This window comes from Ammospiza caudacuta, chromosome 11, assembly GCF_027887145.1.
Source record: "Ammospiza caudacuta isolate bAmmCau1 chromosome 11, bAmmCau1.pri, whole genome shotgun sequence".
Taxonomy (NCBI): domain Eukaryota; kingdom Metazoa; phylum Chordata; class Aves; order Passeriformes; family Passerellidae; genus Ammospiza; species Ammospiza caudacuta.
Window position 1 is genome coordinate 19,833,163 of NC_080603.1, and position 23,167 is coordinate 19,856,329.

At 43.4% G+C, this 23,167-nt stretch overlaps 2 protein-coding genes across 3 annotated transcripts in view; one reads left to right on the forward strand and one right to left on the reverse strand.

Annotated features, from left to right (window-relative positions):
* Window positions 1-23,167, forward strand: part of MCF2L2 (MCF.2 cell line derived transforming sequence-like 2) — a 150,752-nt gene that overhangs the window by 73,759 nt on the left and 53,826 nt on the right. The window lies entirely within an intron of this gene.
* On the reverse strand, window positions 922-19,861 carry B3GNT5 (UDP-GlcNAc:betaGal beta-1,3-N-acetylglucosaminyltransferase 5). Of its 2 annotated transcripts, none has more exons than XM_058811892.1 (2): window positions 19,755-19,861; window positions 922-5,258 (listed from the first exon to the last, which is right to left on the reverse strand). In XM_058811892.1, exon 2 carries the CDS (start codon window positions 4,916-4,918, stop codon window positions 3,782-3,784), a length of 1,137 nt encoding a protein of 378 aa, XP_058667875.1. In that variant the 5' UTR covers window positions 4,919-5,258; window positions 19,755-19,861; the 3' UTR covers window positions 922-3,781. The 2 variants fall into 2 exon arrangements, with proteins under 2 accessions (XP_058667875.1, XP_058667876.1); XM_058811893.1 differs by lacking the exon at window positions 19,755-19,861 and adding an exon at window positions 19,046-19,067.

The window sequence follows — 23,167 nt, forward strand, 5'->3', positions numbered from 1 at the left end:
TTCTTAGAATGCAAATTGCTGCATTTGTAGTACATTCTCTACAACCTCTTTGAAGTTCACCAAGATTAATAAATAATTAGCAATAATGAAGTCACTGAAATGCTTACAGCCATGCATTTATACTGAGTCTATCAGATGGAAAAGCAAATAAGAGTTATCTTTTGTTCATGTTGGGGCTTTTTGGCAGGTTTTTTCCTCTTAGAAGCATTAATTACAAGATGTGAGAAAAGAAGTCATTAGAATAAGCCTTGCATGTACTTACAAAAAAACCCCTGCTGTTAAAAGATCCTCTCATAATGTTCAGAATATTCACATTTGACTATATACCTCTCAGAGGCTTCTTGGATTTTTAACTGCAAGCTCAAGTTTCTGCAAAAGCTTGAGAAAAATATTATTAACAATGCATTGTAAAGCACCAGATACTTAAATGACTTACTCCAACAAAAAGTATCAAGCAAACCCAGTTTTAGCTGAACTGCAGTTTCTAGGCCAAAGGGAACAATTTAAAAAAAAACCCAGAAAACAAAAAACCCACAAGAAAACCCTGCAAGAAGCCGAATGCCACAATCCTGACTTCATTTCCTTTGTTCTCTTCTTCACTATCATTTATATAATTTGTGCTTTAGTTATGCCCCTGTCTTTACACTGGAGTTACCTGGTGAGAATGACTCCATTTGTAAAAACTCTAACTTGATACATTATGTCAGACAAATTGGAGAGACAGACAAATCATAATTATCTGAATTTAATTATACCCTATGAAAATACCATGTCTGGTCCCCAGACCATCAGCTACTTTTCCAAAGGTGCAAAGTATGATCTGAAATCTTGTGTAGACAGATACACATCTCCAGGGGAACGGCTGCCTGAAGAGAACATAGAAATTATAACATTAACAACAGGTACAGCTTCTAATACCTGGCAATTTTATACAGCTTTAGACCTAGAAGCTTGGTAAACAAATTTGTGAACTCTCTCCTTTCTTGGGAACACCAATTTTGCTTTTTGCACACATCAGGGGGTGGGGAAAGAGGAGCAGTTTGAAGTCTCTTGTAAAAGGGAATTCAGAACAACACTTAAAAGTATCAGAACTGATCCAATCAGTTACAAAGAAAGCAACAAGAGATATTTATCTTTTCTGTATTCTTAGGTTTTTTTAAAAGAAATAAGTCTGTTTATTCAAAACAAATTTTACAAAACAACTGTCTTTCTGTGGTACAGAGCAAAGTTTAAGAATAAATATTGAATATTTTGTATAAAAATTAGTAATATCAAAGGGAAACTGATGCAAACCAAACAAACAGATAAAAAAATAGCATTAAATATGCTGTGCAACAATGTCAAACTCTTAATGAGGAGTGACCATTCAGACTGATACAGTTTTATTTGAAGTAAAACCTATCAGCCCTGCATTGGAGCACTGAGACTATTGTTAAAAAAGATTCCTGATGGAAGTGTACAAATCTTCATTTGTGTTTAGAACCAGAAAATATGAAGTTTTCTATGTCTCTTCTACTTTTTGAAAGGAGTGTCTTCATGCTTTCCTTTTATTCAACAAGCAACTTCTTTTCACTGCATCAAAAGAAAATGCATACTACAAACATCAAGGCCCTTTTAAGATTAAGAAACAATCCAAACAAAGCTCAAACCAACTGTAAAACAAAGTATTTCAATGGTCTAAATGGTGATTTTCAGATAATGGCAACTACATTTAAGCAGCATTTTAGATGTTAGCTAGTTAAAGCCACTTAAAGATTACCTTGCTTCTGCATGTACGAGTGAAAACAAATCCCAACACGTAGATATGCTGGAAGACTATAGTCTTACCAGCACATTTTGCTTGCATACTGCATATGAAGACCCTCTTTCCCTTCAGTGAACAGGGTGGCTTTTCTAGCAGTGCAGTTTTGCTGTGCAGCTTTGTTGATTTAAATGGCTCACAAGAAGTCAGAAATATGATGAAGCAGCTTTCCTTCAATATACAATACTTTCTCTATATGTGCATTTATTTTCTCTCTATGCAACACGTTATAAAGATCTACATCCCCAGTACTATTATCCATTTGTTTAGGCAAGAAAGGAATTGGATTTGTTCCTTCTGAAGTGTAGCTGTTATACTTATCAGTTGTTCTGACACTGATAAATGATTTCTTTGTCAGCTCTTTATATGCCCCACATTTGGGACCAGTTAGGAACCTTATTATCTTCCTTCTGCAAAACCAGTGATAGAAAGTTACATGTTTGACTTGGCTCCAGTAACTACCTACCCTCCATCTGAACAGCTTAGAGAACAGTCAGCAAGCTCACTCCTGGCTTCTGTCTGCACTGACAGATGCCATTATCCATTCAAACCAGAAAACCTGCAGCACAGCTCCAAGAGCAGTAGCAGTTAGTTACACCAAGTTTACTACTCACAGCTTCAAACTAGCAAGTCCTGTACAGCTGCCACAGGTTTGGCAATTAGCAACTAAGATATCTGTCCTGAGAGTCTGTGGAAGCACCATGACTGAGCTGTGCACGGACTGCAGGCAGCCTGCAGCTCTGGTTCTCTGCAGTATCTGTATGGCACCACAGGACAACTCATAAGGGCTGCAGTTTGCACATCACCTGGCTCTCTTTTGGCTTACAAAGCACAGGCATTTTGTTCCTTTGCAAGTGATATTAATGTTGAGACATATTCAAGGTACAGGAGTTTATGGACACCAACAACCCTGAAATTTTAAAGACAATTTTGACTTCAGAAGAAATATTTTAGTTATTATGATTTGTGTACTGAGTTTGTGTGAATCACCATGTCCCTATCCCTTCAATGCAAAGTCAAAGTTTGTACAGAAAATATCCTCCCTCTCTGTTAGTACAAGCATGAAATTCTGGTTTTTTTAAGGCTTTACCTAGCTCTAAGTAACATTCCTGGGGACTTTTGCTTGCTTTTCACTTCTAGAATACTGGAAAACAGAAGCATTATTAGAAGAAAACTAACTTAACTTATTTGCTTTTTAAAGATTGGACTTCTTAAACGTGCTGATTCAGTCTTCAGAAGACAGAGAACCATTAGCCCGACCAGTCACATGAGTGGTATTTGGCTTTTTATAGCTTCAGGTTCTAAAGGGGGTTCCTTTGTTATTTAACCACCAAGTCAGAGGGCATCCAAATACTGTTTCCCAATTTCAAAGACTTAGGCAGCTTTGAGAAAACAATTGTAGCAGGTCTTCACTTCTACCACTCACTATTTGTCAGCTGTGCAGGTCCAGACTGACTTTGTATGAAGCACTGAGAAATGGTGAATATTTGACACTACCTTAAACTACTGTGATAGTCTCATTCATCAAGTCAGAAGTTACACTTTCCTCATGCTTTGAAAGGTCTACTCCATTCTGATATAACAGGGGGTTTTTTGCCACATGCCTTAGTTCACATAGCTTTTATAAAAGCCATTAAGACTTACTGACAAGTTCAAAGAAACAGGTATTTTCAACAAGCATTTCAAAGTCTAGAAGTCAAGTCCATTATAGTTCACTTATAATCCAGACTTGCATCCCTTGAAGAGTGTAAAAGAACAGGCTACAATATAAAAAGTACAAATACAACAGGAGAGCTATTCCAATAAGTCTCTGAACAGAATCTGGGACCCTGGGACCATCTTCTTCCTCTCCCTCTGCCCACCCCAAGTATTCACGTGTAAATTTTACCTCTTTCCATGTTTACATACATTTTGGATAAACACCTAAAATGTTGTTGCTCTGTCTTGGCTCAGTGGATCTTCAATGCAGATATTCAAGTATTAAGAAAACGCAGCTGAACAAGGATACGTGTCCACATAGTACAGTTTACAGAGAAGCACAATATTGACCAGTCTGCAGTACATTCTACCCCAAATCCCTGAAGTAATCTCTTTAACTTTGGGATCTGTAGCCTGCTTCCAGAGCTGGCGAAGATCATCTACGTGTCCATGAGATGTCATCATCTTGTTATAAATGCAGGGATGATATGGAGCTTTTCCTTCCCCAGAAAAAAATACATGATATTGTGGTACAATTCCCACTTTATTGGCACAGAGACCCATGAAAACATCATCTATATAAAGACTTGTATTCAGAGTCAATGAAGCCTCATAGACTCTAGCTGCTACATCATTTGATATTACATATGCAGCTCCTGCTGTGTAGTCAGGGTAAGAGGGCCACTGGTACATTTCATATGGAACATAGTATTTGCTCCTCCTGTCTCTTATGGGAGGGGATCCACGATGGACACGACCAATCCAGAGATCTTGAGCACCCATTTGCATGAGGCTTTGGAGATAAGCAATGAGATTTGGCATATGGATAAATATGTCATCATCTGCAGACATAATGAACCTGGCATGAGGACAGTAGGCCTTCACCCAGCTAAACTGCAAAAGCAATTTAAGAGTGAGATTGTGAAAAGTATCCAAGAAGTCTTGCTGAATCAAATCCTGGTATTTCTGGTCTTCGAGCTCAAGTTCTCTTTGCTGCTGTGTTTTCTGCTCATGGTGTGTTGGGCGTCCTAAAGCAAAAAGGGTTTTAATGTTGGCATTAAGTTGAGAACGAACATACTTCTCATCACCCCATGTTTGTCTGATTGCATCCCTTCGATAACGGTTTTCAGGAGAAGACTTCACAAACAGTAGGAGAAGAACATCCTGCTGCTGACATTTCTCTCTGTGGTTGATCAAGTATTGGTAGCTTGATACCCTGTTCAGATTATCCCTGCTGATAGACAGGCTGTCATTCACAAAATGGTAACTATTTATGAGGTATCTGTAGGAATAGGACTTCATATGGCTCACAATTTGATTATCAAATGGTATCCAAAAAATCATGAGACACAGTATGAAGCAAGTGGCACATAGCTGCAAAAAATGGCATTTTCTGACTCTCCTGGGACTAACAAACATTCTGATGCAGTTTTTATAATTCTTATTCTTGTTCAGGATCAGTGTTTTTATAGTGCCTGTGTTTTACTTTAAGAGCACAGTGTCACCCTTCAAGACCAGTGTCCCTTGTAAGGCATGATGTCTTTCATTCGGTATCCTTGTGAAGACAGCTTTGTTCACAGACTTCACAAGTCATCTTTCTCAAAATACATTTTTCTTTGATTGAAAGAACACTGGCAGTTTTGAAAGAAGGGACTTGCAGATGAGTATTTTCCCTTTGGGGCATCTTGAAGCAAACACTCCAGCTCTAGTCCGAACTTCTAGTGTTTCTTTCCTTCATGAAGATGAACACCTGCCAATTCTGAAGGGGAAGAGGAGAAAAGTTTAAGTGAGCTGTTATTAACACATTAGGTTTTAGGTTTGGTCATGGAAATGACCTGACTTCTCAGTCACTGCCCATCACCACATACACAGGTCTGTCCCACTCCTCAAAATAACAAAAAAAGAGCCGACTGGCAGCGAGTCGGAGGCGGTCAGCGCCCGGAGCAAGCTTGTGGAGGCCAGTGAGAGATGATACTGACACAGAAACCTCTTTCTTAGAAACCCCCAGTATCGTTAGTCGGCAGATGACAATCTATTAAAATTCCTTTAGGCCCGGAGAGCGCCGAGCGCTACAAACGGCGGGGTTTACAAATTGTCTTTTGGGCCGGCATCTGCCGAGACCGGAGCCGGGCGGAGCCTGCGGCTGCTCCTGGCCAGCGAGGGCCGGGCCAGCGCTCAGGGTCCCGCCCGGCCGCGCTCCGTGTCCCCGCCCCGCCACCGCCTTGTCCGCACCGCTCCTTCCCCATCAGCCCTGGGGGCGCCGCGATGGCCTCGTCCCGCACCTTGGAGCCCGCCAAGCCCCGGGCCGGCCCCGCCGCTCCGCCCGACCCCGCCGGCCTGAGGGGAGCGGCCGTTGGGCCCAACGGCTGAGGGGCGCGAGGCGCCGTCAGCCCGCGGCGGCCGTTAGCGCCAGGCCCCTGAGGGCACCCGGGCTGGGCGGGACGGGCACACGGACACACGCACCGACACACGGACACACGGACACACGCACCGACACACGGACACATGGACACACGGACCGACACACGGACACATGGACACACGGACTCTGCATGTGTGCCTGCACCTTCGGGCACCCGAGCTAGGGGGACACACGGACTGACACACAGACACACGGACACACAGACTCTGCATGTGTGGCCGCACCCGAGCTACTGGGACACACGGACTGACACACAGATACACAGACACATGGGCTCTTCCCAGCCCTCACCTTCGGGCACCCGAGTTACCGGGACACACGGACAGACACACAGACTCACTGGCTCTCCCGTTAGGCACCCCCGCCACAGGTACACCTCTCGACACCACTCACAGCGCTACTGTCTCTGCTACCGGCCAGGGTTTAAGTGAAGAATCCAAAGCACAAAAAACCACCCAAGTTCAGCCTTCTTACCCTGCACATTAAAATTTGGTTTTTGTAGCCAGAATTGTCTCTGCTGTATAATAAACAAGAGCAGCCTGAAGTAGCAACTACTTGTTCATCCCATAAAAAGCCAAAAATAGTGTTCAAGCAAGAAGTGTAGGACTAGCACCATAAGGAATGATATCCCACGAACTAAGAATTTGTTGCATGGAAACAACCCCAGAAGCAAAAGAACACAAGCTATCACTTTCAAGTCAGAAGTTATGTGCAACACAAATATTTTGAGACTGTTTTAGCCATCTGAAGTCTTGCAACTAGAATAGCATGATGAGAACACAACAGAGTCTACAGTGATAAGAATACCTGGGGCAATTTTGTGGTGCTCCAAGAAGGGGACCAGCTGCTCAAAATGGAAACCATGCATTGGTGTACCCGAGGATTGCAGATTGTAATGCATAACAGAAAAGCTGTATGGGCAGTTTGGTGAATAAAAGTCAGTCAGCGCTTTTTATAGTATCAGTTTAAACCCTTTTTATTTTGGAAACATGAAGTTAAACAATGCACCTCAGAGTTATAAACTCAGCAACTTTACAATAGAACACTATTGCAAAGCTTACTCCTGTTTCAGATGAAGCACAGGGATGCAGACAAGCTGGAGTGTTATAGAAATCCCAACTTTTGGTGGTTCCTTTTGAAGGAGTAGGTTTGAAGCTACCAGGGAGGCAGGTTGTTCACTGCCATCATGATGAACTTAAAGTAGAGGACTGAAAGCAAAGGGAGCACAAGGCAATCTATTTAATCACCTGAAGCAAAGTTTACCTTGGTAAACACAGGGATACTCATCACCAAATAAAACTTTTTTAGATTACACTTGGATAAGAAGTTTGGGAAACAGTCTGCAATCGCCAAAGCCATCTGGTAAAAGGAGACAACAGTCAACACCACAGATAAAAAGGACATGGTCACTGCAAGCTTGCAGTGAAACTAACCTACATGACAGTTATTCCCCACTAGGGAAAAAATGAGTCTCCAGAAAAAAAAACAAAACCACCAACAACACTCAAACCAAACCCACACACCCACCAAAAAAAAAATCCACCACAAAACACATCATGGAAATAGCTTTAAATATGGAGCAGGTAGCAAGGGACAAGAGACATGCGTAGACTCAGTTTTCTGCTCCCTAGCACCCTTTCCTGAAGTCAAGGATGCTGGAAAGAGAACATAAACTTTTCCTATGAGGAAAAAAAAAAAGCCATAAAATTAACTGGCTAAGGGCTGGAACAGTCTGGTTGTCATTTCCTTGTTCTAGTTCAGTGGAATTAGATGAACCATTAGTAAACAAATTTGTTCAGAATTCTCCTCAGAAAAATACCTCTCAGGTAAAACTTTAAAATGCAGCTATAGATGTGCAATACTGATGAAATTTAAGAAGGTCTATACCTACTTGCCCATCTCCCTCCAAAAAAGCATGGAGATGTGCACTGAAGGTAGAAATGCACAAGTAGAGTCTCTTTGATTGTCAGAAATTTTTATAATCCATTTACAAGACTCAGCCTTTGGACTTAGTCATGTTGTCCTTCCCTTAACCGAAAAACAGGTTGAGACACAACAGGTGCTATTTGCTGCTATTTAAATTTCATCATTCCAGGAAAAGAAAGCAATCCAACTCATCAATGTACTCTCCCTAGCAAGAGGAAACACCATGGAACAGAGATAAAACTGTGCTTGACAGTCATTTTTCTGACCATATTTAAGATTATTAAGTTTTTCCTCTTGTTGTGCATTTTCTTGCTTGTGGCTTGAAAGCTGTTAGATCCACTCTAACACTGGAGAAAGATTGTAAGAACCACAGATGCATAAACAGTTCCTGTACCTGCCTTTCTTTCTGGCAGATTTAAGATTAGAACTGCCTGTGGTATTTCCCCCAGCTGCAAGTGTTGCAGGCTTTTGCTATCCTGTAGCAGTCCAGTCTTTGCTAAAGGAGTTTGTTATTTAACCTTTCAGTACTTCCACAAGCATGACTCATTGTAGCAACTGTTCACTGTTCTGTGTTTTGCATCTGGCGTATATTCTAGGGTGAAAGAGGAGCTGGCATAGTTTGACTTGCAAACTCAATAGTTTGTAGAGTGACCACTATGGAAAAGCAAATCCTTAGGGACCTACTTTGACTTTTGAAAAAAGTCAGTATGAAATTTATTTCAGGATAGAAGTAGAACAGTTTTGGAATGTCAACTAAGGAGAGACAGACAAGACACACCCTAAGGACACCCTAGACATGAGACACCAGAGGCATAGACCCTCACAGGAAGAACCACGAAGAGACAATGTTTACACAAAGACACCCAACGTGGAGATTTTTTTCCAACTAACACCACCCTGATAAAAACCAAAACCCATGAGACCAACTAAGACTGCCCAGAGAGAACATCTCAAAACTCTCAGCTACAGATTTTGTCATGTGGTACCATATACGCAAGCTGGGCTTCAATACACCACATCCTCGCATGACATGCATTTTAGGACAAAGATCATAATGTATAGTTATTTTTCACTCTTCCCACCTAGGACAGAAGATTAGTTCAGGTCACAAGTGGCTTTGCCAGGAAACACTCTTCTAACTAGAACCATTTTTTACAATCACCTTGTAACAACTGGCCCTTTCATATCAGCAACTCTCGGTTAAAGTTCAGAAGACCTCAACTCTTACCTAGTTCCAAACAGAATTAATCTGAAGAGCTGCTGCTTTCTATGTCCATGTTTTGTCCTTGGCTTTTGGAGACAGCCTCACAGTAACTCCGCCCTCTCATCCTTACCACACCAACTTTCCACAGCTTGCAACAGCTCTGGAGTTTATATAGTTGCTCAATAATCCAAATTCAGCTCCTCCCATCCTCTTACCCTCCAAAAGCAACCTGCTGAATCCCTGAAGGAAATATCAGGAAGTGGCTAATTGAGGTCAGGCTGCGCCTAACCTAAGTGCACAATAGGACTCAAGGGTTTCCTTTTGTAGAACCAGATGTAACTTTGTATCAAATGCTTTCAGTCTTTGCAATTCTGAGGCTACTGCCAGGCTCTGGTACCGCAGAAACTTTGAAGCCCTAGGACCGGCTTTTGCTTTAAGGTCAGGGTAGTTCTGTCACACGAGCTACTCCATATCAGCTTGTTTGACATTGGAGTGGGTGCCCAGGTTAGAAGGCACATTGTAGAGATGTGTTTCAGCTCCTGTTTCAGCTGCACTCCATCCTGCTTGCTCCATCCTGATGTGAGATGTGACATGAGATGTCCTCTAAGCTGCAACTCCACTTCTACAGCACTAAAGGAATGTGCCCAGCCACAGAGGTGACAGAGGCAGATATGTTGCAGTTAAAGCTGCATGGGCCAAGATTATCACTGCCTGGCTTTAAATTCAGAGAGATGTGTCAAGCCTAGTGTAAAAATGTAATCCTGAAAAGAGTGTTTTGGATTTTCTTGAAGCTTTCAAAATCTGTTTAGAAAGGGGCTATGGGGTCCAAAGAACATGTCTTGATATGTTTCAGAGTTTTATTTGAGAAGTAGAATTCAAAACCTTTTTTGCTGTGTTTGAAGCAATTTAAACAGTTATAATTCCTGTGAAATTGGACTCTCCTGTCTCTAGTATTGATTATGTACTGTTTACAGCCAAAGTCCAAAGGAAATCTAGTCATGTTCACTCATCAAATAAGCCATAAAAACACAAGCTTATCAAGATTTTTCATTATGATTGAGTAATTGAAGATGATGAAAGTACGCGTCTAAGTTAATGGGGGCAAAGCCTGAATGGACTTTGCTGCTTACAGCTTTAGCTACAAGATTATGTAACCCAGGTTCCTCTGATGGTTTTTCTGTTGCTGACATGTCTTCACAAGTCATGTTATCTGTCATCTCTTCCCAGGCCTATGTCCTCCTCCTTCACTTCCCATTTTTAAAAACTTCTTCTATATTAAGCTTCTTCTTATTAATATTTATATATTAATCTTCAGGTTCTTCTTTTATGTGAGCTGTGCCACAAAATGAAGAACAGTTCCTGGCACTTCTGGGACTTCCTGCCATAGTGACAGATGGTCACATTAGGAAAAAAAGATGCAGTAAGTTGCTTAGCTAAGGCTGCCTTCCTACATGGTTTGCAAGCACCAAGATGAAAAGTCACAAACAGCCTGCAAAGAAAATAATTTCAAAAATGTAAAGACTTCCCCTGTTACACCTTGTTCTGTCCAAATCGCTGAGAAATGGAAGCCAATTCAGACAAGTATTTAGGAAAACATGGTCACAATGGCAATGGAATTAACATCAAAAAAATCAGTCCTGTGCTCCAAAGATCTGTGAAAAGTTTAGGATCAGGTCCCAGATGTTGCATCAATAAGGAACATAATGCAGCAATGACTGACAGTAGCTTTGCAAATTTTGTTTCAAGAACATATAATCCATCTTCTGGAACTTTCAATGCAGGCTTCACCTGCAAGCTCTTGAGTTTGCCTGCAGCTCCTACTCAGGGTACAGTTTCCTGGGATGGTACAGCAGCATTCTTACATGCTCCTTGTGTATGTGTTGAGGACTTCTCAGGTTGAACAGACACCTGACTTTCCATGAAGGCAAACATCCAACACTTTCCAAAACACAAACTCCTTAAATGATCCTGAAATTGCTCGGTCAAGAGGAATCCCCTTATTAAAAACAATGGGCATTGAAGCACAGCACTTTGTCCAGGGAAGTTCTGTATCAGAATAACTTCAACACTACCTAGAAAAATGAGCTTTTGAAGCTGTGCCCAATTGCTGATTCTCACTGATGGCTAAAATTTGCAATGGCTGAGCAATGTTGGCAGAGAAATTAAAAGGATGGCAAAGCTTTAGATGGCAATTGAGTAAAGCTGTTCAATTCCTTCAGGGCTGGAAGGAGAAACAGGTTGTAAATGCTCAGCGCTGCCAGGAAGCAGCTAATTGCCAATAGAGATTTCATTTCTACAGAGGTTTTGCACTTACAGTAACTATTGGGTGGAAAAAAAGATAATTATTTCTTCTAATTTTCCACTATTGAGTGAAAAAATAGAAATGATTTCCCCTAAAATGAGTTGACTTCCCAGCTGCTACAAGCCAATGTAAATGGAGACATCTGCCAGAAATGACAGATTTGCCTTCTTAAATGGCCTTTATCAAGATCAGTTGTCCAAAACAGCCACTATGGAGATGGCAGGAGAGGAGCAGGACCACATCTTTCAAGCATCAGTCTACATTAGCCTGCAGTTCTCAGTTGTTTTAACCTCCCATATCCACTGCAGACTCTTCCCCATACAAGCTAGAAAGAAGGACAGCATTTTCCAGAATGAGTCTCCAAAACATGAGTCATTTAGTTCAAGGGATTTTGCATAAAATGCACAAGCACCAACATGAATTTTTTTGCTTGACCTGCAGCAGATGAGGTAAAAAAAGCCTGTTCTTTCACTGACAGTAAGGATAATATTCTGAAGTTTCTCTCTGTCAGTGACATGACTGAGGCCACATGTCCTCATGTTCTGAGAGGAGGTACTAAGTTAAGCACTCAACTTCTACAAAGACAAGTCAGAACTCTTGAGACTCAGCTACAAAGGGTGTAGTGGCACCTTTTTCACAACCCACCACATCTGTTTTGGCAGCAGTGAGCTCTAATGATGCACTGAGCAGCAGTCTGAATTTATGTAAGTTCACTTTCACAGTGCCAGAATTTAAAGACATGACTCTGGCACACATTCCTTTCTACTCCCATGCACCAAGAGAAAGAGGTAGCAAAGGGGTAGAGTACACTAACTGCAGCTGTTAATGTTACCCCATTACTATAGCCTCTGGAGAGTCACCTCCCTCTCCATGTAACAGTAGATCATTTCTGTTCATATTTGGAATCTTATCTGGAAGCTTCTGTGCAAGTGGTTGAATGAATTTTCTAGTGATTATAATATCACTTACTCCCAGGATATTATAAACACAGCTTGCCTGCAAAAGTGGGCAAAGACCACAAGAGGCATTACAAAGGGCTCACCACTACTTTCTATCCCACACCAGTGTATCCACCTCTTTACAAAAGTGGATTGCAGACAATCTTGCAAGGACATCCCATTAAACATGGTGTGCTTTGAGCTGAACATTGAAGAAAACTATTTTCCCCATACTAGAGAAAGTAATTGTGAAATATCAAGCAGTTAAGGGTCCAGTATAAAACTCAACACTGGAAGATAATAAATTAAAAATTCCCTAGTTAGGCATGAATACTGAATGTCCCTGTTTCATAGCATGTTTCAGTTGAAGAGCTGCAACGTCATGGTCCCACCCAATCAATAATTGTTTCAGGTGCCTGTTTTAAGTAAGCCCATTTAAATATTTATTTGCAGCTTGGTTTAGAGATGTTATTTCCTGCCTATTTTCCCCACAAACTCAAGGTGATTTCTGTTCCAGTCTGCAGGAACAGAAGATCAAGCTGAACAACTATCTGAAGCAGACTTTTTCCATGCTAACCAGCAAACTAAAAGAGGAAGTCAAGTTTCAGACTGACACAACTAACTGTGAGACTAGTTCAAGCTGCCTTTCTAGGGGCCTCTCAGAAACCTTTTTTTTGCCCAGTAAGAATACTTAAAAATAATGCAGTGACTCAGAAAGTGTGTGAAGGGCTTGTTTAAACCAAAGGCTAACACCATTGTACCATGGCCATTTCTAGGTTTTAAGATTTTCATTTCAGAGTAAATATTCTCTTATCTGCTTCCCAGTCTACCCCTCTTCCTCAGACAATACTGTAGCCTATTAACCTAATTCAGCATCAAACTCCAAATGGATGTCCCACACTGCAGCAAGAGCTTGGATATTGCATGGGCCACTACAATGTAGGCACTGAGGCAGGAAGACAGACAATTTAGAATTTGTAAGTTCAGTTTTAGATTAGGATGCAGAGTGTTTTGTGCAAAATTATTGTGTTTTTCTCCTTTAGTTAGACCAGTGATGATAAAACATATTGAAATTAAAAATGTCAAATATGCTGGTTAACTTGAAGGGTGGGGGAGCTGGTGGGTTTTCTTAGTGCTCTATTAGATTAACTCTGTTTTGCACTGAAGTTAGCCCAGACCAGAGGTGAACTCTTGAGTCCACATAGCAGAACACCATCCCATCAAGACTTCCCAAATCATCTCAGCTGCTCTCTTAAGCATGGCTCATTCAACTCAGCTAAGTCTCTTGCTTACTTACCATCCAGGCACCATTTATGCTCTATAGACAACTGAGCATGAGTCCTGCATCACTCTTTTCTGCTTCAAATCCTTCCCCAAACCTACAAGTAGAGCCCAGGGAGACAAATCTTCAGGTTTGCTTGTAACCTGCAAAGCACATCCACAAGAATTTGAGGAAGCTGGGTTGCAGAACACTAGTGCTCATTCCCATCCTAAGATCCTTTCATTAGAACCAACTAAAAACTCTTCATCAACCAGGAACATAGCTGGTTGTTAGGGAGATATCCAGGTCTGCAGTTTCAAGGCCATGTTTTCCCCACCACATGCACACACCCAGCAAGCACAAGGTCCAACACTACACTGAATCCACCATGCACTTATGCATACAGGTCCGGTAATTTAAACTATAGGATCAGCGTAGAAAGGAAGCTGCTCTGTGGAGAAAAACAATACTTCTATCAACATCTAAGGATGCATGTGCATATAAAATTAATTATAAGAAATGAGCTTTCTGATTAATGATAATGAGGAAGAGAACCTCTTTAAGATGATCCCTAATGGCTCATTCCCTCCCATGAATGCAGTGGAGCTGCCACTACCACAACACTTCAGAGGCCTCCTCTTGAGATCACCAAGAGCAAATATTGCCCAAGCCACTCCATCTTTCTGTACACCCACAGACATACATGCACTTAAGAAGAGACAGTCATTGCCCACTGTTCTTTGGCTCTGAACAGAGCCTGCTCTTGTTCATCCTCACCCCCTCCCATTCACTGCTGTGCATAGCTACCACCAGCACTTAAGCAGAAAGAGAGAAATGCTGTATTCTGCTCGAGGCTGAGGGAAGAGGAAGGTTGTGAATGACCCTGTCTGCTTCTTGCATAATCCCATCTAGTGAGTTGTCTTCTTTCATTCATAGGAAATGCATCTATTTGAATCAAGCAATCAGCCTGTCCGGTCCCGCATTCATTTCTTGTTTACCATTTGTACTGCAGTTATTTTCTTGAGAGATTAATTACCATTTGGGGTAGCTCAGCAGTAATTTGATAAAACTCTGCAGATGCTGTGTAAATGTGAAGTTTATATATACTATATACACACACACATTTTCTATAAAAGCATGAAGTACCAGTCATTCAAGATATACTAGCAGAAGTTAAAGAACTTGCATTTTTAACTATTTTAAAATTAAAGTTACACAAACAGCACCTTAAATTCAACTAAAGAGTCACTCTAACTTGAGGCAAATCATTTTCCAGAAATAGGAACACATCAGACTGTTCATTTCTCCTAACTTCCAGCCTTTAATTCTGAAAGCATTCACAGTTTTCACAGAGCAAAGAATAGCCTGAAATAGTTGTAGCATTGAAACTGAAGAAAGAGGCACGGGCGATAGTTCGAGTAACCAAACTCCTAAACAAACAAGCACTATCCAAACCTGTAAGGTTCATGTTCTCCAATCTCTATTTGTATAAAAAAATCCCACTTCTTGGGAAGGGGCTGTCAGTTAGGGGAGAAGGTTATATAAGCAAAGTTTGCTATTATAAGTGTATTTGAGGAGCTGGCCACCAAAAAAGACCAGAGTATAACGCTTCACCACTGATTTGGCACTTCTATGACATCTGGATTCACCTATCCAGCTATTCTTTTCCATTAGTTCAGTAGTGAAATGTTTCATTTCAATTATTTTGTATGGTTACAAAAATTTCAAGGTTCTCATGTGGTTTGCCCATTTTAAAGTTTTCAAGACAGTCGCATATTTCACATAACAAACTGATAGTTCTTTGAAAATTTAAAAACAGATTCAGTACTGAAGGCTTCTACATGCATATTCGAGGTGTCCACGATTGCCTCAAGTCAGCCAGAAAGACGTAAGCATTTCAGATTTTAGGATAATGTGGATCGAGAACTATCAGCATATACAAAGGAGCTGCAGATTGGCTGGGATAATAGCGGTGCAAGGCTTTGTTTAAGCCTGTCTGCAAACGGGGTGGGATGAATTCCATTACTCCTCTCCTCCTTCTGTGGGAACTAAGGAGACTTTTGGCTTTTATACAGCCTCTTCTGCAATGCAACAAGGGCAGGGATTGAACAGGAGATACTTGCCTGCTCTTCTTTGTTATTAAATATGGGGAGCGGGACGAGCACAGGCTCATGGCAGAAAAGCAAAGCAAAGCACCTCTCCTTCTCCACCCCATGCACTTGGGAGGAACGCAGAGCTGCAGCCGCTGAGGAACAGCATCCTGCAGTTCCAGATCACCACGGCTCAAGTGCCCTCCCTGAGAGCTGCTAGCAAGCAGCCACAACAAACCACAAAACGGAGGGCCAACCAAAGAGTTCCTCAAGATGCAAATCAGATAAGAAAAGCCAAACAAAGGAGCTGCTGAACATTCCCAGTGTGTTTAATAAGGAGTGAGATTTTTCCAACGTGACAGTCTTTGTTAAATTAAATGAAGGAACTAGTGCATTTGCATTTAAGCAGAAGTGCTTGTCTCAGCTTAGGAGAAAGGGATAATAGATGACATTAGTCAATAACATCACGAGCCAGTAAAAGAATATTTTTACATATATAAAAATGCATGTCTGTTGTATATATGTGTGTATATACACATAGACACTTCTTTGCAAGACTAGTATAAGGCCAAGAATGTAACAAACTACCTACAGTACCTGTATACACACAACACCTGATTAGGAGCTGCTGTGAGGACAGTTTAGTGGAACAGAGTCAAGTAGAAACTACAAATGCAATTCAATGAGAGAGAACCACATGGACTGCAGAAGGAAGCTACAAAGATGGGACCAGAGGCTTGCAAGGCAGGGATGGCTTAAGGATGACTCAAGAAGGAGAAGCAAAGATGTCGCTAAAGAAGCCTGACCGTTCTAGAAAGTTGAACTTGGAGAACAATGCACTAGAAAGCCAGTATTTGTAGTTACCACAGGACTTTACTCAGGGCTAGCTGACAAAGCAGCTGGAACCTCAGCAAACAATTAGTCGTAGGTATACCTTTGCCACGCTTATTACCCACTAGAAGGCTTCCTACTAAAAATGTAGTGACTAAATATGTTACTGGAAAGTCAGGAAAGTTACAAGGAAGAAAGCACTTTGAGTGAAAGCAGTTTGTGTGGTTTTAACAGTAAAACACATGGATTGCACAGTCTGGTGCACAGTGCAAAGTTAGACTAAGCATCCTTTAGTTAACTAAGTCAAGTAGCAGAAAGTTCATCCTTCCTCTGTTTCATATTCCTTACAAAAACACAGCTAATCGAGGGCTGAGAGCACAGAGAAAAATCCTGCTTTCAGTTCTGACCAACCTGACAAGAGGTGGGCCACGCTGCTTTCCACAGGAATTTAAAGATTAGTTATTACTGAGGTCTGCTGAATAGTGAGATAGCCTCACTTGAGATGTGCACATCCTAGGAAGCTAAGGAAGGTATCTGACTAAACTCTGCAAGTGCCATGTGGAAGGAAGAGCTGGTAGTGCAATGCTCATCCATCACTGTAGTGCAATGCTCATCCATCACATTCTGGTTCCCTCCACCTCTTTCTGCCAATCCCAATTCCCAGCCAGACCCACTGCAGTAACAGCAATGCCACAGGGAGCTTTCCCAACAACAAAACCCCTTCAGTACTTCTGTACTTCTGGTAATCAACATCTTCAAGGTGGAGGATTACCTAGACAACTGCTCAGGTGCAGAGGGATAAAACCATGGCAGAGGCATCGCTCAGTACATCCTGGATGCTGTAACACTCTAGGTGCAGAGTGACACCAAACACATCAGCCACTGGCATTTCCAGTGATAAGCCATGACTTGCAGGGTTTTCCACATGCTTCTCCCTAATCTGTAGGTGAATTACCATTCCAAGCATCAGTACTCACTCCTCCAGTTTGGCCAGATGTCAGAGAGATTGTCCCAACTGCTGCTTTGGGCAGCAGGAGCAACCAGTTTGTTTCTCAATAATTTGGGATCTCAGAGAAAGCAGAAAGTGATACAGTTTTGTTTCACTCAGTGGAAGACAACCACTGAGTGAATTTCTAAGCCGAAAAACAAGCAAACAATCTCCAAAACCCTTATCTGCAAAAAAAGCCCACATTTTTACTGCAATACTACATTTCTGTATATAATGGATGGTGGACTTCTGTGAAACTAGTTCTGGGAAAAACAACCAGTAACTTCCATAATACCAGAGCAACACACAGCTCTATGTGACAGTCCAGGCTTCTGGAGTACTGCTAGAATATTCCATAGCTGTTATCAACAGTGGCTGTCTCCTGCCCTATTCAACAAAAACCCCTTAGATTGCAGCTATTTTTCCTTTTAAAAAATAATCCGTTCCTTTTCTAGACCCTTTCCCTTTCACACTGCTAGAAGAAATGCAAGTACCGATGAGAATTGAGACAAGACAGCATCATACAAACCAGGGTTCAACAGCTGCCCTGGTAGTTTCAACCCTGCTGCTAAGAGATCCTCAGGCATGCGCCTGGGTGGTTCCGAGTTGAGGATGCTGCAGCACGTACCGAGTTCTGCGCTGCCTTGCCGAGTCAAGATAGTTACAGGGCTTCTTATCATTGTCTTGCACTCCATGTAGTTGCTTACACCGGCATCTCCCATCTCGGGTACTTCCAAGATCTTGCGCAGAAGCAGTTAACGAAGCTACTGTCCCCCCAAGAGCTCAGGTGTTTTCAGTGCTCCCCGCAGGGCGGATGAGGCTCTGTGGTTCTCCCTTTCCTGGGGTCCCGCCACCCCAGCCCGGCCGAACCCGCGGCTCTGCCCCGCGCCCGCCTCCCGGCGCGACAACAAGGGCATCCCCAGCTCTCCCGAAACCTTCGGAACCCAGGAGAACGGAACATACCGGGAAAGTCGCGGGCTGGAGGACACCCCGCTGTCCCCCGGGGATTTCCCCCGCTGGCTGTTGCCGCCTCCCGGCAGCCGCTCAGCCCCCAGCTCAGTGATGGAGATCCTCCCCACCGCGCCTTCCCCTGTGCCCCGGAGCACCCGCGGAGCCCGGGAGCGGCCTGGGAGGGGCGGCAGGCCCGGAGCAGCTTCCAGCCATGCGGCTGCGGGCGCCCCTTCGGGGGAACAAAGGCGGGAGCCGGCGGGCCCGTCCCCGCACACCCCCTGCCGCCAGCCTCCCCCCTCCGGAGCTCCGCAGCTTGGCCAAGAGCACAGACAAAAAAAGATACTTTCTTCCCCCAAGCTTTGCTTCGCGCAAACGCCCTTTTTGAAATCGTTCACTCTCCCTCTTTTCCCTAATGTGATTTCTCCTGCCGATTTTTCCTACGGGGTGCCCGAACACTGCTCGGGGAGGAGGCAGCTCCGTGCCCACGTTCCGCGCTCTGCAGGCGGGCGGCAGCCCCGGCGCTCTCGGGGGCGCGTCCCCATGTTGCAACGCTGGGCTGCCCGGAGAAACTCCCAGCTGGATCTGCGAGTTTCTTGTGTGGGAACAGTGGAAGAAGAAGAAAAAAATACCTACACTTTTCCTGCAGAAAAAAAAATAGTTTGGAGGAATAGGAAGCCGGGAGGGGCTGCTGGAACAAGGGGCGGGAGGAAACGGCGCGCCTTTGAATGGGTTGTTTCACCGCAATGCTCGAGCGACCGCGAGTTTTCCCTCCAAGGCTCAGGGCATGAGAAAGACCCTGAAAGGACCACAAAAAGCCTGAAAATTTTCTGGCTTTTTTTTTTTTTTTTTTTTTACATAATCGACTGCCAGACAATCAGAGGTTTGGGGGGAATATGCTAAAAGTTACGCAGAACAGACATCAAAACTACACTGAAGTTTGGGTCTCGTTTATCACAGGAATTTGAAATCCCAAACCCCAACAAGACCCTTCTTTAGGACGGGAGAAGGGCAAGCGCCTACGGCGATAATGGATGCGGTCTGCACCGAAACCCTGGAAACAAAGCAGTTGGAAAACTCGTTTGTCCAAAGCAGGGAACCGCAATTCCTGAAACACGGAGAAGTGAGACACCCTCCTCCCCTGAACAGACCAGCTCTTACAATCCCTGAAGCCAGGCAGAGAAGAGAAAAAATACCATTTAGAAATCCGGAATATTTTCGCTACTTTTAATTACCCGGCACTCGCTTTAGCCGTCAGAGGAGCCAAGAGCCCGGCTGCTCCCAGTTCGGAAAGCGCGAGGGGCAGCGGGACGGCGCCCAGCAGAGATCCCCGCACCTCACCTACCGAAGGGGCCGCAGCGCTGCTTCCTCCTCCGCTGGCTTCCCCGGGCGGCAGGGACGGGCCGGGCCACGGCGCTCCCCGGCAGCAGATGGGCTCCGGGGCCCGGGAGCCACCGGCTCCGCCCCCTGCGCTGCGCTCCCCGCGCCCGGCCCGGGCTCCCGGCTCGGCTCGGCTCGGCCGTCCCGCTGCTCGCCAACGCCCGGCCCGCCCGCGGCGCTGCTCCCGGGAGCTGGCACGGTGACACCGCTCTGTGCGACCTGCGAAAACTCTGTCATGCGCTCACACTCACAGTGAGAAAAGTGATGTGCTAAAAGTTCTAAAGCACTTATGTCTTAAAAGTTTCTTAGGGGACGGCGTGAAAGTTTAGCTAATTGCTCCTCTAAGTCTCCCAGGTGCCAAATAACATCGTATTGCTGCGTAGTTAGTTTGTAGGTCTGTAACAGTGGAACTTGTTTGTCTCACTTTGCTGTTGGGAATCTTCAGAGGAGTGAAAAAAAGCATGATTTAGGGTTTCTTTTTCTCTTCTACCTTCCCCACAAATCTTGGTGACTTCCTTACACCAGCCTGAGGGAAATGCCTGATTCATTGAAGAACACCAATAGTGAGTCAGTCTCCATGGGCAGTAGGACTGGGACAGAAGTATTTAAAAAACAAACCAAAGAAAGTGCTATGAACGTGCCGTCATTGAATACACTTTTGCCAAACTTTTGTAAAGAGAAAAACTGGGTTAAAAATGGCATTCAGATTTACTTGGAAAGCCACTCCAATGCTGTACCTTGTGTAATTTTATAGAATCACAGAATCATAGGTTTCTCACTGTCTATAAATATCAAACACAAACCCATTGTCTATCTCCAATTCTTTCACATCACTGTGATTGATCTGAATAATTCCTGACCTCATCATTGACTTCACAGAAATTTAACTATTGCATATCACGACAATTAGGGTCTGTTTGTCACTTTGCAACCATAAATCTGACAACATCTTTGTGAGGCAAGGAATTGTTTTCTTTTCACACAAAAGAGAGAAAATAGAGATAGGAGTACTGTTGTCAAGGTCACTCAGCAAAAGCAGAGCAAGGGTAAAACCTGAGCAGCTGATGATCCTGTGGAAGGATGTGTTGTTTTGCAATACAGGTTTTGCTTGGGAAGCTCCAAGGCCAAAGGAGTTTTTCACTTGATCTCTCCTTTCTCCTGTTGTGTGTGTTAGTATGACTAAATACTTTATAGCAGCCTTCCCAGACTTTTCTTTGTCTGTTTGATTCTGGAGTAAGACGAAATATAATTCTGTGCAATCTACAGTTCATCTTAGAAGGGAAAGTTTGTTGGTAATTGTGGAGATTTGACACATTTTCTGAGCAGTGTTTAAATAACAACAGAAATAACCTTATAAACAAAGCATCATTTATTTTTCTTACCAAAATGATGATTGTTGGTTCCTTCCTTAGTTCACAAATGTGATGGGTTTTTTTCCCCCATACATTATTTTTCTTTGTTACTTTTAAGTGTCATTTCTGCATTATCTGTGTCTGGATAATGCAGCTTCCAGAAAATACAGCTTCAATGAATTGATTCTCAAAATCAAGAGATAACTTTAAAATTTCAGGCATATTTATGTGGAAACATTATTCAGACATAATTACAAGATTTGAAGAACTGGGTCCATAGAAAACAAAGTCAGAAATATTTCAATTATTGAACAAAAATTACTATTTCTAATCAGCACTGCAAAGAAACTGAGTTTGTCATACAGTTGTGTCCACTTTTTTCCTGAAAAGTGACATCTGCTCAAAGGATCCACAACCTTTTCTTTGTCCTCACTAATGTCCCATCTTGATTGATCTGGATTTTCTCCAATTGATGTCACTGGAGTAATCACACTTCATCCTGCTTCTGACCCAAAATTGCAGTAGGAAAGTTTCTATCTGTATCTCTTAATAGATTTTATTTTTCAGTAAACAGAATGTAAAATGGACTTCCCTTCCCTTCCCTTCCCTTCCCTTCCCTTCCCTTCCCTTCCCTTCCCTTCCCTTCCCTTCCCTTCCCTTCCCTTCCCTTCCCTTCCCTTCCCTTCCCTTCCCTTCCCTTCCCTTCCCTTCCCTTCCCTTCCCTTCCCTTCCCTTCCCTTCCCTTCCCTTCCCTTCCCTTCCCTTCCCTTCCCTTCCCTTCCCTTCCCTTCCCTTCCCTTCCCTTCCCTTCCCTTCCCTTCCCTTCCCCCTTTTCCCCTATTTTTCCCCTTTCCCCTTTCCCTTCCTTTTTTTCTCTTTCCACTTTCCCTTCCTCTTTCCACTTTTACTTCCCTTCGCCTTTTTCCCTTCCACCTTCCCTTCCCCTTTCCATTTCCTTTGTCTTAAACCAAATCTTGTTCAGTCCTCTGTTGAGATACTTAGAAATTAAGCTCCACCTTTTCTTTTTTTTCCCCAGTGATGCTGGTAGGGAGAGTTTTTCAGAGCACCACCCTTATTTGTTTATAAATTACATTTAAGCATCCCTTCTCAGCCATCTCAGGCCCAGTGAGCCCTGGCAGACGTGCAGAGCTGGTTGTGTCTCTAAGCCAGCAGAGCAGGAGGCAGCAGTGTGTGGCCAGCTGTTGTGAGAGGCCCCTCACACGTGGTTTTCCCCAGGAAACCTGCCCTGCTGTGATCATGCTGCCCTGCACACACGGGCTCAGGGCACTGTTAGAGAGAGCAGCGTGGTTTATCAGGGTAAGGATGTGGGACAGTGCAGTTTGTAGGGATGGGGCTCAGGGCACTGTTAGAGAGAGCAGTGTGGTTTATCAGGGTAAGGATGTGGGACAGTGCAGTTTGTAGGGATGGGGGTTTAGCAGGTGCATCCCTGCACCCACACAGCCTTTCCATTTCACTCAGTCCATCACACCAATATCAACCTAGGTTGTGGGTTTGGTTCCTGTATGCGTCACTCATTGGCCTCACATCCAGCTGGAAACCTCAGGCCCTATTTCAGAGTAAATAATGAGTTGATAAGATTCAACAGAACATGGAGAAATACCTAGGTGTTACTGTTTTGTAGAATGGTTTGTAATTCCTGCAGATTTGTGTTGAGGTGCTGTGCTCTTATTGCTTCCTACTGTATGAGCAACATGGTTTAGCTCTTGTTGCCCAGTGGAAGAGGAAGGTCGGAGGGAAATTCCATAAAATACTTTGTAGCACAGAAGCCTGCTTGCCAATGATGTATTTGCACAAGGAGCTTTGAATCTCCAAGGAGCCCTGAGGAAGCCACACAGTGCTCTCAGAGGGGTTGTGCTGGCCCAGCTGCTGCTGTCTTCATCCCACAGACCCATCCCAACAGGAGGGACTGGCATCCACTGATCCACCAGCTCCTGTTGTGTTGTCCACTGCAGCTCAGTATAGCCCAGGCCCAACATCCATGAGAAGAGATATTCAATCAATGGAA

What these genes read in the sequence shown, in the direction of transcription:
- B3GNT5 (XM_058811892.1), bottom strand. Translation starts at nt 4,918, where the DNA reads ATGTTTGTTAGTCCCAGGAGAGTCAGAAAATGCCATTTTTTGCAGCTA.